This window comes from Entelurus aequoreus, linkage group LG01, assembly GCF_033978785.1.
Source record: "Entelurus aequoreus isolate RoL-2023_Sb linkage group LG01, RoL_Eaeq_v1.1, whole genome shotgun sequence".
Lineage (NCBI taxonomy): Eukaryota > Metazoa > Chordata > Actinopteri > Syngnathiformes > Syngnathidae > Entelurus > Entelurus aequoreus.
Window position 1 is genome coordinate 67,265,150 of NC_084731.1, and position 18,996 is coordinate 67,284,145.

At 43.0% G+C, this 18,996-nt stretch overlaps 1 protein-coding gene across 8 annotated transcripts in view; it reads left to right on the plus strand.

The window, feature by feature from the left end:
• b3galt6 (UDP-Gal:betaGal beta 1,3-galactosyltransferase polypeptide 6) overlaps positions 1 to 17,365 on the plus strand; it is a 32,864-nt gene extending 15,499 nt beyond the window's left edge. For 2 of the 8 annotated variants that reach the window (XM_062056766.1, XM_062056747.1), the window contains exons 2-3: positions 11,155 to 12,365; positions 16,500 to 17,365. In XM_062056766.1, coding sequence (XP_061912750.1) covers positions 11,159 to 12,163 — 1,005 coding nt within the window. In that variant the 5' untranslated portion in view covers positions 11,155 to 11,158 and the 3' untranslated portion in view covers positions 12,164 to 12,365; positions 16,500 to 17,365. The other 6 variants (XM_062056781.1, XM_062056796.1, XM_062056789.1 and 3 more) reach the window with 6 other exon arrangements.
• The last annotated feature ends 1,631 nt before the right edge of the window (positions 17,366 to 18,996 follow it).

Sequence of the window (18,996 nt, forward strand, 5' to 3'; positions counted from 1 at the left end):
TTTGATGTGGTCGGTCAGATAAAGAAGGCATTTGTCAGTGGAGTGGTTAGTTCTGAAGCCGGATTGGAATGTGTACATGAGTTTATTAGTGGCAAGGTAACTATCGACCTGTTCATAAACTATTTTCTCCATTACTTTCGAAATGGAACTGAGAATAGAAACAGGTCGGTAGTTGCCAGGTTCCAATTTGCTTCCTTTTTTAAAGAGGGGGGTTACTCTTGCTATCTTAAAATATTTAGGTACTTGGCCTTGTGTAATTGATAGGTTTATTATGTGCGTGATGATCGGGGCAATGATGGAGGCAGAGTCCCTGAGGAATCTGGAGGGAATATTGTCAAGGCCAGTGGCCTTGTTTGGGTGGAGCGCGCTCAATTTTTTAAACACCTCATCAGCTGTGACCATTTCTAATTTAAAATCATCGTTGGATACTCCTAGCTTTCTGTAGAAGGCTTTAATGTGTTCTACACCAAAGCGACCAAAGTGGTGGGACAGCTTGTTGACAAGAGTTGCGGCTATGCTGGTGAAAAAGGCGTTAAGTCTGCTAGCCACCTCCATTTTGTCTGTAATGAGGGAGTCACCCTCCTTGATGCTGATGTTGGTGAGTCTGGTTTTAAGTTTCTGGCTGCAACCAGGAAGCTGGTTGTTGAGAATTTTCCAGAGCTCAAGTGGCTTATTTGTGTTTTCCTCTATTTTGTCGTTAATGTAATTTTTTTTTAAGGATTTAGTCAGGTTGGTTGACTTATTTCTTAATTTATTGCATTGCTTTTTGAGAGTTGAAAGGAGTGATTTGAGGTTGATATTATTGGGTTGTTTATCTACTTCTGTTTTACACTTTTGGTATTCGGAGTATTTTCTGTCTCTGTCTTTTATGGCAGCTAATAGGTCCGGATTCATCCATGGTTCCGAGCGGGCTTTGATCCTGACTGTTTTCACGGGAGCTATGTCATTTAGTATCTTTAGGAACGCTGTTTTGAAGCGATCCCAAGCAACATCGATCAGGTTGCTCGCGAGCACAGGGGACCAGTCCCACTCATCTAATTTTAAATTGAAATTATCACTGGAGTATTTTTTAAGGGATCTGGATTGGGCTGTTATGTGGCCATTGGCTTTGGGTTTAGCTATTTTGCGGGTGCAGAAAGTTAGATAGTGGTCGCTAAGACCACAGATCATGACCCCACTATTTTTTATTTTAGGCCGGTCTGAAGTGAGAATGAGATCTATGGTTGATTGGGTGGAATCACACACCCTTGTAGGTAGTGCTAGTAGCTGGGAAAGACCGTGTAGATTACAAAACTTGCTGTAGGATCTGAAGACAGGCGCATCTCTGCGTTGAATATCTGTGTTCAGATCCCCAGTTATAATTTTCTCCACGTTGTCTGTCCCAGCCAAGCACTCCTCCAGAGCCCCATAGAAATCACTCTGATTAGGGGGTCTATAAACAGTCCCTATTAGTACCGGCTTAGCGTTTTTAAATTTGATTTCCGCCCACACAGATTCCAGGTCATTGTGGTTAAGATCAGTGCGAGTTATGTATTTAATATCTTGGTGAATATACATACAAACGCCCCCACCGTGTTTATTCCTGTCCTTTCCGATAACCGAAAAGTTTTCTATTTCTATCTCTAAGTCAGAAATATCAATCAATCAATCAATCAATGTTTATTTATATAGCCCTAAATCACAAGTGTCTCAAAGGGCTGTACAAGCCACAACGACATCCTCGGTACAGAGCCCACATACGGGCAAGGAAAAACTCACCCCAGTGGGACGTCGGTGAATGACTATGAGAAACCTTGGAGAGGACCGAAAGCAATGGATGTCGAGTGGGTCTGACATAACATTGTGAAAGTCCAGTCCACAGTGGATCCAACCAAATACTTTGATCAAATTTGGTTTCAGAGAAAAACAGGATTTTTACCTTCGTGTTGAGGAATATTTCTCTGATTTGGTCGAGTTTGGTTCCAGAGAGGCTGTTCACATTAAGGTGGATGATGTGTAGTCCACTGGAACCAAAAAGAGCATCAGAGTCTGCTGTGTTGTACTACTGTCCAGAAAAGTTGTTGGTTATTATTGCAGTTGAAGTTGGAGAGCAGGAGGGAGAGAAAGGAGAGAGAGAGAGAGGCATATTGATCTTCATCCAGGTGAAGTTACCTAAGTTACGGTCAGAGCGAAAAAAGATACATCCTGGCGTCCTGCACTGCATTCTAATCCTTCACTCTCACGTTCCTCATCCACAAATCTTTCATCCTGTCTCAAATTAATGGGGTAATCGTCGCTCTCTCGGTCCGAATCGCTCTCGCTGCTGGTGTAAACAATGTGCAAATGTGAGGAGCCCTTCAACCTGCGACGTCACGCTACTTCCGGTACAGGCAAGGCTTTTTTATCAGCGACTAAAAGTTGCGAACTTTACCGTCGATGTTCTCTACTAAATCCTTTCAGCAAAAATATGGCAATATCGCAAAATGATCAAGTATGACACATAGAATAGATCTGCTATCCCCGTTTAAATAACAAAATTTCATATCAGTAGGCCTTTAATCATTAGTAATGTAGCAGCCTAGTTTTGAATGGCAGGGTCCCTGCTATCACATGTTGATAAAAATATAACATTTACATAATAAAAATCAACTACAGGCTTCCCAAATGCTGTAATAAATTAAAGGCCTACTGAAACCCACTACTACCGACCACGCAGTCTGATAGTTTACCGTATTTTTCGGAGTATAAGTCGCTCCGGAGTATACGTCGCACCGGCCGAAAATGCACAATAAAGAAGAAAAAAAACATATATACGTCGCACTGGAGTATAAGTCGCATTTTTGGGGGAAATTTATTTGATAAAATCCAACACCAAGAATAGACATTTGAAAGGCAATTTAAAATATATAAAGAATAGTGAACAACCGGCTGAATAAGTGTACGTTATATGAGGCATAAATAACCAACTGAGAACGTGCCTGGTATGTTAACGTAACATATTATGGTAAGAGTCATTCAAATAACTATAACATAAGAACATGCTATACGTTTACCAAACAATCTGTCACTCCCGATCGCTAAATAACATCAAATCTTCCTCCTCTGTGTCGCTCCTGGTATGCGGCGCTAGCGTCCATTCTTTCTGCTGCTCGATCGCAGTTTTCTGCTGCATATTTCACTACGTCCAGCTTGTAATCTGCAGTATATGATTTCCTTATCGGTGCCATTTTAGTTCAGTCCTTCTCAGTTTTTATAAGTTACCGCCAACGTTGATGTGATCCATTTTAATAGCTCCGGCAGTAGCGTATAGCATATAGCAGTTAGCATTCCAAAACCCACAATGCAGTTCTGCCATGACCCGCCCCCGCCAAATTCTTATTGGTTGGCGTGTGAGTGACGATTGTTGACGTGTGTGTGACGATGGCTGCCATTTGCTTCGTCGCTGCGAATGAGATAAATCATATTATTTGATATTTCACAATAATGTGTTAATAATTTGACACATAAGTCGCTGCGGAGTATACGTCGCACACACGGCCAAACTATGAAAAAAACTGCGACTTATAGTCTGAAAAATACGGTATATATCAATGATGAAATCTTAACATTGCAACACATGCCAATACGACCGGGTTAACTTATAAAGTGCAATTTTAAATTTCCCGCCACACTTCCGGTTGAAAACGTCTAGGTATGATGACGTATGCGCGTGACGTAAACGGTTGATAGAAGTATTGGTACCCCATTGAATCCAATACAAAAAAGCTCTGTTTTCATTTCAAAATTCCACAGTATTCTGGACATCTGTGTTGGTGAATCTTTTGCAATTTGTTTAATGAACAATGGAGACTGCAAAGAAGAAAGTTGTAGGTGGGATCAGTGTATTAGCGGCGGACTACAGCAACACAGCCAGGAGGACAGAGATGGATAGCAGACGCGCTAGCCGGCGAACTCACCTTAACTTCCTCCGTCTCGCCGACCGCATCTGTGATCAGGTGAAGTCCTTCGTCGCACCGTCGATCGCTGGAACGCAGGTGAGCACGGGTGTTGATGAGCAGATGAGGACTGGCTGGCGTAGGTGGATAGCTAATGTTTTTAGCATAGCTCTGTGAGGTCCGGTTGCTAAGTTAGCAACAGCATTGTTAACCTTCGCCAGGCTGGAAAGCATTAACCGTGTATTTAAATGTCCATGGTTTAATAGTATTGTTGATCTTCTGTCTATCGTTCCAGTCAGGGATTTATTTATTTTGTTTCTATATGCAGTTAAGCACGATGCTATCACGTTAGCTCCGTAGCTAAAGTGTTTCGTCGATGTATTGTCGTGGAGATAAAAGTCACTGTGAATGTCCATTTTGCGTTCTCGACTCTCATTTTCAAGAGGATATAGTATCCGAGGTGGTTTAAAATACAAATCCGTGATCCACAATAGAAAAAGGAGAGAGTGTGGAATCCAATGAGCCAGCTTGTACCTAAGTTACGGTCAGAGCGAAAAAAGATATGTCTTGCACTGCATTCTAGTCCTTCACTCTAACGTTCCTCATCCACGAATCTTTCATCCTCGCTCAAATTAATGGGGTAATCGTCGCTTTCTCGGTCCGAATCGCTCTAGCTGCATTGAAAACAATAGGAAAATGTGAGGAGCCTTTCAACTGACTACGTCACGCTACTTCCGGTAGGGGCAAGGCTTTTTTTTATCAGATACCAAAAGTTGCGATCTTTATCGTTGTTGTTCTCTACTAAATCCTTTCAGCAAAAATATGGCAATATCGCGAAATGATCAAGTATGACACATAGAATGGATCTGCTATCCCCGTTTAAATAAAAAAAATTCATTTCAGTAGGCCTTTAAGCACGATGCTAGGGCTTTAATCATTAGTAATGTAGCAGCCTAGTTTTGAATGGCAGGGTCCCTGCTATCACATGTTGATAAAAATATAACATTTACATAATAAAAATCAACTACAGGTTTCCCAAATGCTGCAATAAATTAAGCATGATGAGTTGAGCATATGTCAGCATGTGGCCCCACTTTTAAGTCTTTTTTTCAAACGCTTATTGCAAACGCTTATTTACAGTAAGGCATTAATTTGACTTAGTCATTATTTTGTCTTAGTAAGTCCATATTTACTAAGTCAAAATAATGACATACTTAGTATCTCAGGTAACTAGGACTGTTTTGTGTTTTGTTTTTACTTTACGGAAAAAATATCGAGATATATATCGTATATTGCCATTCAGCATACGTAGCGGAAAACACAACCAAAAATTGTAGGCTTCTTCATGCAACGAAGCCGGCCTACTTCACCAGAGTCTGTAGTCTATTGCCCCCCCAGGCAGTGATGAGATGGAGACGTGATGGTGGCGACAGGCCAAATTACACTGTTCTGTTCCTTACACCCACCCACCTCCTTCCCTGTCCGTCCTGTCCCGGGCGACGCCCACTTCCCTCTGGAGAGACACCACCTTAACTAACACATTTTCTGGGGGAAACACTGCATGGCCACAGCTCTCCTCCATGCACTCACCTCTACCAGTGTCTATTTTCAGTGGACCCAGGCGGCCAGTGAGCTTCATCTCCTCCCCGGTCCTCATCCATCCTGTCTTGGACTGTGCCTTTATTGTGGCGGTGGATGCTTCAGACTCGGGAATCGGTGCTGTGCTCTCCCAAAGCTCGCGGACCGACAATCTGATTCACCCGTGTGCCTTCTTCTCCCGGCGACTTACTCCGGCTGAGTGGAACTATGATGCGGGAAATAGAGAGCTACTGGCTGTCCGTGAGGCCTTGGCGGAATAGAGGCACTGGCTGGAAGGGGCCAGGCATCAGTTCCAGATCCTGACAGACCACAGCAACCTTCTCCATATCAGCTCAGCCGGGAGACTTAATAACCACCAGGCTCGATGGTTGCAGTTCTTTAGTCGTTTTGATTACCTACTCTCATACAGACCGGGTTCCAAGAACACGAAGGCTGATGCCCTTTCCAGGCAGTTCATGGAGGAACCCACCTGCACGTCGGCGGCCGAACTCATCCTCCCTCCTGCCCGGATTGTGGGTATGGTCTCCTGGAAGATTGAAGACCAGGTAAAGACCGCGCTACGCTCCAATCCAGGACTAGGCGGTGGGCCTCCCAGCAAGCTATTCTTCCACCGCGAGCTTCGATCCAATGTCCTGGATTGGGGCCATTCCAGCGTCTTCTCCTGTCATCCGGGTTTCAAGCGCACACTACCCTTCATCCGACGGCAATTTTGGTGGATGTCGATGGCGGCGGACACACGTGAGTTCATCGCCACTTGTACTACCTGTTCCCGCAGCAAGGCCTCGCACAGACCTCCAGCTGGTCTCCTATGCCCCCTGCCTATTCCTGCCCGTCCATGGTCACACATAGCACTGGACTTTGTTACAGGATTCCCTGTGTCCAGAGGTAACACAACTGTTCTAACTATTTTTATAAATAAATGATAAATGGGTTATACTTGTATAGCGCTTTTCTACCTTCAAGGTACTCAAAGCGCTTTGACAGTATTTCCACATTTACCCATTCACACACACATTCACACACTGATGGCGGAGCTGCCATGCAAGGCGCTAACCAGCAGCCATCAGAGGCAAAGGGTGAAGTGTCTTGCCCAAGGACACAACGGACGTGACTAGGAAGGTAGAAGGTGGGGATTGAACCCCAGTAACCAGCAACACTCCGATTGCTGGCACAGCCACTCTACCAACTTCGCCACGCCGTCCCCTTTTGATCGTTTCTCCAAGGCTGCACATTCCATCCCGCTCCCCAAGCTTCCATCCTCCTCCAAGACGGCTGACCTCCTCACCCTTCACGTCGTCAAGCAGCATGGTATTCCTATGGATATTGTATCTGACCGTGGCCCCCAGTTCACGTCCCGGGTGTGGCAGGCCTTTTGCAAGGGGCTCGGGGCCTCGGTCAGTCTCACATCAGGATACCAGCCGCAGAGCAACGGGCAGGCAGAGAGGGCCAACCAAAGTTTGGAGACCATCCTGCGTTGCATTGCTACCCGCCAACCCGCCTCTTAGAGCGAGTTCCTTCCCTGGGTCGAGTATGCGTATAGCTCCGTGAAAAGCTCCGCTACCGGCATATCCCCCTTTGAGTGCTCTCTTGGCTATATATGTTTCCTCAACAGGAGAGAAAGGCCGCAGTTCCCTCTATGAGGGCCCACATCAAGCGGTGTCAGAGGGTGTGGAGAGCAGCCCGTGCGACACTTGAAAAGGCCACAGAGAGGATGCGCCGCAGTGCCAATCGGCATCGCATCCCAGCACAAACCTATCAGCCTGGACAACTGGTAACGTTGCGTGCCAAAGACCTCAACCTCCAGGTACCGTCCAGAAAATTGGCCCCGCGTTTTGTCGGGCCATACCCGGTTGTAACTGTTATTAACCCTGCGTCTGTTAAATTGGCTCTCCCACCCTCTGTCAAGCGACACCCTGTGGTACATGTTTCCCAGATAAAGCCGGTGGCAGAGAGCGCTCTGTCTCCCTCTGCCCCTGCTCTCCCCCGGCCCCTCCTAGGATCCTGGAGAATGGTGACCCTGTGTGGACAGTCAAGGAGATCCTCAAGGTCCGTCTGCAAGGTAGGTGGTTTGTATAACTGGTCGACTGGGAGGGGTATGGACTGGAGGATAGATCTTGGGTGCCAGCCTCCTACCTTGCCGACCCCTCTTTTTTGGAGGACTTCTACTCGGCCAACCCCGATGCTCCCCGCCCCTGGTCAGGAGCCTCTCCTAAGGAGGGGGGTACTGTCAAGGCGCATGCGCAATCCCTCATGCCATCTGCACCAAGCGCCGCTGACAGCTCCACTAGGAGCGCCCGGGGACACGCCCCTGCTTGCTCTTCCCGCATCGCGGCCACGCGCCTGCACGGCTGCAGGCAATCAACAATCATCGCTCCTGGATCTGATGAGGGCAGACGACATAAAGACCAGCGGACCCGAAGATCCAGTGCCGGAACGTAGTTCACGCTCAGTATTTCCCCTCCGTATCCAGTGATCGAGCTGTGCGCCTCGTTTCCTTGGACTTCCCTCCGGACTTTGGACTGCTTCCCTCGATCCTGGACCCCCGCTCGGACACAGACCTCGACACCTCTCTCCAGCCCCTGACCTCTCGCTTGCTCACGGACTGCCTTCTTGCCTTGCCCCTCTGGACTTGTGGACCATTCATCCAACACGCACGAACAACACCCTCTGGTAACATTTACATAGTTAATTCTTCACATCGTCGTACACCACACACTAGTAGTAGCCTACACACTCCAACACCTCATTAGTTCAATAAACCTGTTGTAATTATCCCTTTCACTGTGTCGTCTCCTTCCCCCGCCGTACGTAACAGTAGTTCTAATAATGTTTGGGACATGTTTGTAAAGGCTGTGTAGGAATTATAGAACGTTAACAACATTAAAACTATCATAGTTCTAATAACCTTTGGGGAGATTTGGAGAATGTGGGGGGAGCGGGAAGGGGGCTCCGTATGAATGTAAAACATTTCCACAAATGCTCTTAATTATTACGGCTGTGAATGTTTGGGCACCAAACCATTTCATCTGATTCCTGGGCTGACCATTCCATTCAGAATCGATTCTCGCGATGTATTATTTGGATTATTAGTTAGAATAAAACTCTTTCAAAAGAAGTTCCAGGTTAGAAAAGCTCCTTCTGGTTGCATAGATATGGTCTTATAACGTATTTTTACAAATCTATTATTTATTAATCAATTCATAATGGGGATGAATAAGAATCGCGATTCTGATGTGAATCGATTTTTTTGTGAGGCCACTAATTGTTTCGAGTAAAAAATAATTAATGTTTTACGCAACAATTTGCAGTCATGTTGTTGTTAAACATTCATTGATAGCTAACTTAATTAGCTAAACCAAAATAGTGTGTGTGTGTGTGTGTGTGTGTGTGTGTGTGTGTGTGTGTGTGTGTGTGTGTGTGTGTGTGTGTGTGTGTGTGTGTGTGTGTGTGTGTGTGTGTGTGTGTGTGTGTGTGCGTGCGTGCGTGCGTGCGTGTTTATGTGCTAAAATTGACACTCTGGGAAGTTAGCGTCCTGTCAGCAGCCATTTAAATGTTGCAAAGAGACCCTTTTACTTTTTGTTTAAATAAAAAAAAAAGCACACTGTTTGTTTATTCCGTGATTATAGAAATAACGCAAATGTGTTGAAAGCCTCAGCATCCTCAAAACTAAAATGAAAATTGTATTTTTATTGTGAGTAAAATAGCTCAAACATTAGTTATATTTTCGATAATGAAATTGACATTTAATTTTGTTTTCAATAATATTGAAGACATATTAAATATCCCAAAATTTTTTTTTTATTATTAGTTTTTGTTTCATTTGAGTAATATCGTCCTAAAAACCAACGTCCTCCACAGCGGACATTTTTGCTTTGGTTGCGAGGACGTTGCGGATCTAAGTAGGATATTTTAGGCATTATTATTATTTACAATATTTATCACTGTTAATTGGTTCCGGACAAGAGCGCGCTACATACATTTCCGCATAGTAGGAATCATTCATTATAAATCAAATATGTTCATAGCTAGATTGTTAAAAAAGTTTACTAAGTTTTTTTTAACATTATGAGGGCTTTCTGGACAGGAATTAACATCCTTTAACCTTTTTTACGCTCTTTTAATCCAACCTCCTAATGCTCCTTGAGGCTGAGCCAATCAGGGGCCACGATACTGAATGATTAGTTCGGCCTCCTCTAGTGGCCAATATTACTGTAGTATTGATATTTTTGGTTTATTTTGTGCTTCATTTAGGATAAGAAATGTGGAATATTATTTATAAACAAAATTCAAATCACACTGTGGTCAAGCCGCAATGTTTCAAGCACTTTGTTATTTTTTTTAATTTCAAACAAATCAAATTAAGATGAATTATCTCAAATCAAGGATTGTACAAAACCCAAAGCAGTGAAGTTGTCACGTTGTGTAAATGGTAAATAAAAAGAGAATACAATAATTTGCAAATCCTTTTCAACTTATATTCAATTGAATAGACTGCAAAGACAAGATATTTCATGTTCACACTGAGAAACCTCATTTTTTTTGCTAATATTAGCTCATTTGGAATTTGATGCCTGCGACATGCTTCAAAAAAGCTGGCACAAGTGGCAAAAAAGAGTGAGAAAGTTGAGAAATACTCATCAAAGACTTATTTGGAACATCCCACAGATGAACAGGCTAATTGGGAACAGGTGGGTGCCATGATTGGGTATAAAAGCAGCTTCCATGAAATGCTCAGTCATTCACAAACAAGGACGGGGCGAGGGTCACCACTTTGTCAACAAATGCCTGAGCAAATTGTTTAAGAACAACATTTCTCAACCAGCTATTGCAAGGAATTTAGGGATTTCACCATCTACGCTCTGTAATATCATCAAAAGGTTCAGAGAATCTGGAGAAATCACTGCACGTAAGCCATGATATTACGCACTTTGGATCCCTCAGGCAGTACTGCATCAAAAAGCCACATCAGTGTGTAAAGAATATCACCACATGGGCTCAGGAACACTTCAGAAAACCACTGCCAGTAACTACAGTTGGTCGCTACATCTGTAAGTGCAAGTTAAAACTCTACTATGCAAAGCCAAAGCCATTTATCAACAACACCCAGAAATGTTTCGCTGGGCCTGAGCTCATCTAAAAAAATAAGTTTCTCAGTGTGAACATGAAATATCTTGTCTTTGCCGTCTATTCACTTGAATATAAATTGAAAAGGATTAGCAAATCATTGTATTCTCTTTTTATTTACCATTTACACAACGTGACAACTTCACTGCTTTTGGCTTTTGTATTATTGACCAGTAAGATCATTTTTTTTGCCATTATTTTATAATAATATATAAGTTCAATATAGACAGATGGATATGATCATGAAAATATTTGATTATTGACAAATAAGATATATACTTGACCAGTCTTATGAGTTAAATATATAATCCTACAAGATAGGTCAAATATATATCTTACTGGTCAATAGTCAAACATAAAGATGATGATCATATCTATATAGAGCTAATATATAATCCTACAAGATAGGTCAAATATATATCCTCAATTTGAGATATTTCATATGAATTGGATTTATAAAAAAATGTTTTGCTGGTACTTTTCCATCCCAATCATGTCTGGACTTTGCTCTCCTCAGCGCCATGAACTTGGTCCGCCTGCTGTGCCGCCACAAGACGGCGCTGGTCCTCTGCAGCGTGTGCACCTTCGCCGTGGTCCTCATCTTCTTGGCCAAATGTACCCCAGAGACCCTGAAGCAGGGTCACGTGGACCCGCCAGGCATAGCCCCACGCGCCAGCGCTGTCCATCTCCCTGCGGAGCCACCCTCCAAGACCTTGTCGGCGTTCTTGGCGGTCCTGGTCACCACGGGGCCCAAGTACACCGAGCGCAGGAGCATCATCAGGAGCACGTGGCTGGCCAGGCGGGACTCGGATGTTCTGGCTATGTTTGTGGTAGGAACTCAGGGGCTTTCTACTGAAGACCTTCAGAACCTCAAGACGGAGCAAGGGCGCCACAAGGATCTTCTCCTCCTGCCGGACTTGAGGGATTCTTACGAGAACCTGACCACGAAGGTCCTGCACATGTACTCCTGGCTGGACCAGAACGTGGCCTTCAAGTTTGTGTTGAAAGCAGACGACGACACATTCGCTCGCTTGGACCTCCTGAAGGAGGAGCTGCGGGCCAAGGAGCCCACTCGCCTGTACTGGGGCTTCTTCTCAGGCCGAGGACGCGTCAAGGCCGGCGGCAAGTGGCGGGAAAGCGCCTGGGAACTCTGCGACTACTACCTGCCCTACGCGCTGGGTGGCGGCTACGTCCTTTCCTCCGACCTGGTGCGCTACGTGCGCCTCAACGCCGCCTACCTGAAGACGTGGCAGAGCGAGGACGTGTCGCTGGGCGCCTGGCTGGGCCCCGTGGACGTGCGGCGGACGCACGACCCGCGCTTCGACACAGAGTACAAATCCCGCGGTTGCAACAACAAATACTTGGTGACGCACAAGCAGAGTCTGGAGGACATGCTGGAGAAGCAGCAGACGCTGCAGCGCGAGGGGCGGCTGTGTAAGGAGGAGGTCAGGTTGCGACTGTCCTATGTTTACGACTGGAGCGTGCCGCCCTCGCAGTGCTGCCAGAGGAAGGAGGGCGTGCCTTGACTGCTTGGCGCTACAAGACATCTAAGGGCCTTTCATTTGCTTTACAAATCAAGCAAAATGTTGTTCATTTGGATCATTTCCTCAAATAGTGGCCTCCACTCAAATCCATCTCTGGGCGCACCCAAATAAATACCAAGGATTTGAATCCATCCACACTATATTATCATATTTCAAGTCGTGTTTGTCATCCGTGCAAAAAAAGGTAACCTATTTTCCACTACTTGTCCCCCCACGCTTTGAATCTAGCGGCTTATCAAACGACGCGGCTAATTTATATTTTTGTTTTCAACAAATAGTTTTCATAAACACCGACAGAGACGCTGAAAAGGTGTGTTCTTGTTTGTGCGCCATCTTTTAGGACAAGTTCGCTCACTGCGGGTACTTCCGGTTTCGCGCCTTGAACCGGAAGTATGTCTCGTTTTGTCTACTATTCGTCCGTAGCGTTTTTACTCGTATGGATTCTTCATTCATCACTACATTACAATATAACTAAAACAATCCATACTTACTAAAGTGTCCCATGTGTGATGTATGTAGGAGTGTTTTCATGCATATTTGTACCTGCTATCGTAATGTAATCAAGCTCGCGTCGTTAGCATTAGCTAATATGCTAACACGTCTACAAGTGTCTGTGTTAGTGTTATTAACTTACAATGGCACCAAAATGTCAGCTATTGAGTCTGTTTAGCTAGTGGGGTTGATCAGCTGTTTTACTGCCCTGTTACAGACACAGTTTGGAAACAATTAAGGTATTACAAAATTGTTGGTAGCCGTAAATATCTGCGGCTTATAGTCCGGTGCAGCTAATATATGTCATAAAAAAAAGTTTGAATTAAATTTGGTGGGATACTGTTGCCCTGTATAACCTGGAAAGTACAGTATATTTAATATTATGCATTTGTTAAAGGTCTGCCTCTCATGCTTTACACCAGGGGTGTCCAAACTTTTTCCACTGAGGGCCGCACACTGAAAAATCAAAGCAGTCGGGGGCCATTTAGAATTTTTTTTATTTTAAAAACCAATACAATATATGTATAAAAAAATTACATTTAGGCCTCCACTCAGGCTTGATCCCAGGGACCCCAAAGGGTTTTGTTAAAAAAAATATAAAAAATGTGTCACTATTCAGTATTATTATTTTTATTATTATTCAAGTTTTAAATCTATAGATCGAAATTAGGTCTGTCTGTCAATATAACGTTTTTAAAGATTTAAGTCGTATGCTCTTTTTGTCAAAGAAAACCCTGTTTTTTTATGGAAAAAACACAAAATATGCAATATTTTCACCTAATAACATTTTTAAGTGGAATATTTGAGATTATATAATAATTGGAGCCTTAAAAAGGTTTAATAACTCATAACACCATTGATTTTAATTCATTATTATTTTTTGAGCGATGACACTTAAAAACAAATCACACAAAAATTATTGGAGAACCAAAAGGGTCCTACTCATTAAAGTGTTAAAAAATAAAATATAAATTTTTTATACTGTTTACTTTTAACACAATAATCTCGAGATCAACTTCAGATCTATCCGTCAATTATAAGTTGTATTTTTGTTTGTTTTTTGTTTGTTTTAGGCCCTTCTTTAAAAAAAAAAAAAAGACAGCTACATTTTTTATATGAAAAACAAAATATGCAACATTTTCCCAAAAAAATATCTCAAAGGGCAATATTTAATGTGATGTAATTGGAGCCTTGGATAGGTCAATAATTCATAATAACATTGATTTTCATTCATTATTTTTTTTTAAAGAAAGAAACAGCCTGCATGGCAGCTTTGTGTTATTAGAGTAAACATTGCAACATTTTCTTGTTACATTTCACCTGTTTGGTCTTTCATACCACTTTTTATGTTTTTAATTTTTTTAATCGTATTTTAAAATGTGCCGTGTGGCAGTTAAAAAATGACCTGCGGGCCGCAAATGGCCCCCGGGCCGCACTTTGGACATCCCTGCTTTACACCTAAGAGATACTTTATGCAGTTAAAGGCCTACTGAAATGAATTTTTTTTATTTAAACGGGGATAGCAGATCTATTCTATGTGTCATACTTGATCATTTCGCGATATTGCCATATTTTTGCTGAAAGGATTTAGTATAGAACAACGACGATAAAGATTGCAACTTTTGGTATCTGATAAAAAAAAGGCTTGCACCTACCGGAAGTAGCGTGACGTAGTCAGTTGAACATATACGCAAAGTTCCCTATTGTTTACAATGATGGCCGCATGAAGTGAGAGAGATTCGGACCGAGAAAGCGACAATTTCCCCATTAATTTGAGCGAGGATGAAAGATTTGTGGATGAGTAAAGTGCAAGTGAAGGACTAGTGGGGAGTTGAAGCTATTCAGATAGGGAAGATGCTGTGAGAGCCGGGGGTGACCTGATATTCAGCTGGGAATGACTACAACAGTAAATAAACACAAGACATATATATACTCTATTAGCCACAACACAACCAGGCTTATATTTAACATGCCACAAATTAATCCTGCATAAAAACACCTGCGTGTTTGTTATGCTAGCTCCTAGCTCCTCTGCTAGCTCCTAGCTCCATAGAACACGCCAATACAATTCAAACACCTGATCAACACACACAATCACTCAGCCCAAAAGACCGTTCACCTAACCCAAGGTTCATAAAGCTTATATATTTTTAAAAAGTTACGTACGTGACGCGCACATACGGTCGTTATCAAATGTTTAGCAGCCAAGGCTGCATACTCACGGTACCTGATATTCAGCTGGGAATGACTACAACAGTAAATAAACACAAGACATATATATACTCTATTAGCCACAACACAACCAGGCTTATATTTAATATGCCACAAATTAATCCTGCATAATAACACCTGCGTGTTTGTTATGCTAGCTCCTAGCTCCTCTGCTAGCTCCTAGCTCCATAGAACACGCCAATACAATTCAAACACCTGATCAACACACACAATCACTCAGCCCAAAAGACCGTTCACCTAACCCAAGGTTCATAAAGCTTATATATTTTTAAAAAGTTACGTACGTGACGCGCACGTACGGTACGGTATGTGTTATGCTAGCTCCTAGCTCCTATGCTAGCTCCTAGCTCCATAGAACATGCCAATACAATTCAAACACCTGATCAACACACACAATCACTCAGCCCAAAAGACCGTTCACCTAACCCAAGGTTCATAAAGCTCATATATTTTTAAAAAGTTACGTACGTGACGCGCACGTACGGTACGGTACGTGTTATGCTAGCTCCTAGCTCCTATGCTAGCTCCTAGCTCCATAGAACACGCCAATACAATTCAAACACCTGATCAACACACACAATCACTCAGCCCAAAAGACCGTTCACCTAACCCAAGGTTCATAAAGCTTATATATTTAAAAAAAGTTACGTACATACGCAAAAAAGAGTTGCGCACATACGGTCAAGCGATCAAATGTTTAGAAGCCAAAGCTGCATACTCACAGTAGCACGTCTGCGTCTTTGTCATCCAAATCAAAGTAATCCTGGTAAGAGTCTGTGTTGTCCCAGTTCTCTACAGGCGTCTGTGTATCGAAGTCAAAAGTCCTCCTGGTTAGAGTCTCTGTTATCCGAGTTCTTCCATCTTGACTGCATCTTTCGGGAATGTAAACAAAGAAGCGCCGGCTGTGTACTGTTGTGGCTGACTACGTTCGAAAAATACGTCCATTTCGCACCGTCAACTTTCTTCTTTGCTTGCTCAGCTTCCTTCTCCATAATGCAATGAACATGATTGAAACAGATTCACGAACACAGATGTCCAGAATACTGTGGAATTATGAAATGAAAACAGAGCTTTTTCGTATTGGCTTCAATGTGGAAGGCATACCCGTGTTCCCCGGTCTACGTCACGCGCATACGTCATCCTCAGAGGCGTTTCGAACCGGAAGTTTAGCGGCAAATTTAAAATGTCACTTTATTAGTTAACCCGGCCGTGTTGGCATGTGTTATAATGTTAAGATTTCATCATTGATATATAAACTATCAGACTGCGTGGTCGGTAGTAGTGGGTTTCAGTAGGCCTTTACAGTTAAGTAAATAAACACCACTGGCTGGACATTCACTCGTCTTGAGAGGGGGAAAGGGTCATTGTGGTAGAGCTAATGTCAATAATCTGTATACATTCCTCGGATTAACCATTCATTTTTTACTTATTTTAGAAAAACATGTTCTGCATTTTTGTAATATTCTTCACTGGCTTCATCACTCAAAAAACACTGAAAATATTCAATTGAGGCAAAAACATTTTTTTGTTGTGGTGGTAATACTGCACCCAGCCAGCAGGTTATGCTGTAATGTTCTTGTTCCTTTTTTTATAGATAAACCATCCATCCAACCATTTTCTACCGCTTGTCCCTATCAGGGTCACGGCGGGTGCTGGAGCCTATCTCGGCTGCATTCGGGCAGAAGGTGGGGTACAAGTCACCACCTCATCATGTCTTTGGAGGTCGGAGGGGCCTATCCCCAGGTGCATGTCTTTGAGGTGAGAGGAAGCCAGAGGGAACCCACGCAGTCACGGGGAGCACATGCAAACTCCACACAGAAAACCCCCCAACCTGGGGATCAAACCCAGGACCTTCGTATTGTGAGGCACATGCACTAACCTCTGTTCCCACCGTGCTGCCCTTTTGAGATAACCACCATTGTCAAAAGATCAGTTTCACACATTTGACCTCGTACCAGTTGTTTGTTACCATGTTGTTGTGTAAAAAAATAATCTCTGAATTAGAAGCCTTCTTGGGCCGTGTAACATTGTTTTGCCTTTTGGCCTTGTCAGTAGTGTCTTTGCAAGGGCCACTTCCTTCCTTTTCTCCGGTTAAACCTCTTCCCTATCATTTGAAAGGGTCATGCTGCCTGGTAGCAGACTCCTATCTGCCATTTAATTTGATGTACATTGGCTCCATCCATGACTGCATAATACATGAACAGAGTGGATTTGATCAAAGTCCACTATAAATAATAGTTTCCTGGACACGTGTTTATACTTTTTACTCTTTCAACCCAATCTAAGAATATTTAGCAAGTTGACTTCTCAGCAAGATATAAACAGTATATTCTAAGTCCAGCATTGGAAAAACATGCTTTTGCAATAGTGTGGAAGATATTGTTCTGACTATGAGATTGAAATTGTTGTAATTTCTTCTGTTTGCCCTGGATGTATTGTTGTATTAAAACCTGCTGTTGACTCATGTCTTGTTTTCTGCACTCAGGGTTTAGTGCTGATCATAAAGTACTCATGAATTAAAAAGGGTACTCTACATTAAAAATATATGCCACACCCCCTTTTGTTGCCAAGCAACTGTATTGTTTTTTAGCGCTCAACATCCGGGAAAATACAACATCAAATGGACAGAATGAATTTGCCTTGACTGTTGGTGAGGTTGGTTCATGTGTGTGAATGTGTGGGGAGAAAATAGCAAACAACAACAATGTGTGGGGAGAAAATAGCAACCAACAACAATGTGGGGGGGGCAGCAAACAACAACAATGTGTGGGGGGGAAATAGCAAACAACAATGTGTGTGGGGAGAAAATAGCAAACAACAACAATGTGTGTGGGGAGAAAATAGCAAACAACAACAATGTGTGGGGAGAAAATAGCAAACAACAATGTGTGGGGAGAAAATAGCAAACAACAACAATGGGTGTGGGGGAAAATAGCAAACAACAATGTGTGGGGAGAAAATAGCAAACAACAACAATGTGTGGGGAGAAAATAGCAAACAACAACAATGTGTGTGTGAATGTGTGGGGAGAAAATAGCAAACAACAACAATGTGTGTGTGAATACGTGGGGAGAAAATAGCAAACAACAACAATGTGTGGGGAGGAAATAGCAAACAACAACAATGTGTGGGGAGAAAATAGCAACCAACAACAATGTGTGGGGGTAAAATAGCAAACAACAACAATGTGGGGGGGGGGGGAATAGCAAACAACAATGTGTGTGGGGAGAAAATAGCAAACAACAACAATGTGTGTGGGGAGAAAATAGCAAACAACAACAATGTGTGGGGAGAAAATAGCAAACAACAATGTGTGGGGAGAAAATAGCAAACAACAACAATGTGTGTGGGGGGAAAATAGCAAACAACAATGTGTGGGGAGAAAATAGCAAACAACAACAATGTGTGGGGAGAAAATAGCAAACAACAACAATGTGGGGGGGGGCAGCAAACAACAACAATGTGTGGGGGGGAAATAGCAAACAACAATGTGTGTGGGGAGAAAATAGCAAACAACAACAATGTGTGTGGGGAGAAAATAGCAAACAACAACAATGTGTGGGGAGAAAATAGCAAACAACAATGTGTGGGGAGAAAATAGCAAACAACAACAATGTGTGGGGAGAAAATAGCAAACAACAATGTGTGGGGAGAAAATAGCAAACAACAACAATGTGTGGGGAGAAAATAGCAAACAACAATGTGGGGGGAGAAAATAGCAAACAACAACAATGGGTGTGGGGGAAAATAGCAAACAACAATGTGTGGGGAGAAAATAGCAAACAACAACAATGTGTGGGGAGAAAATAGCAAACAACAACAATGTGTGTGTGAATGTGTGGGGAGAAAATAGCAAACAACAACAATGTGTGTGTGAATGTGTGGGGAGAAAATAGCAAACAACAACAATGTGTGGGGAGGAAATAGCAAACAACAACAATGTGTGGGGAGAAAATAGCAAACAACAACAATGTGTGGGGGTAAAATAGCAAACAACAACAATGTGGGGATGGGGGGAATAGCAAACAACAATGTGTGTGGGGAGAAAATAGCAAACAACAACAATGTGTGTGGGGAGAAAATAGCAAACA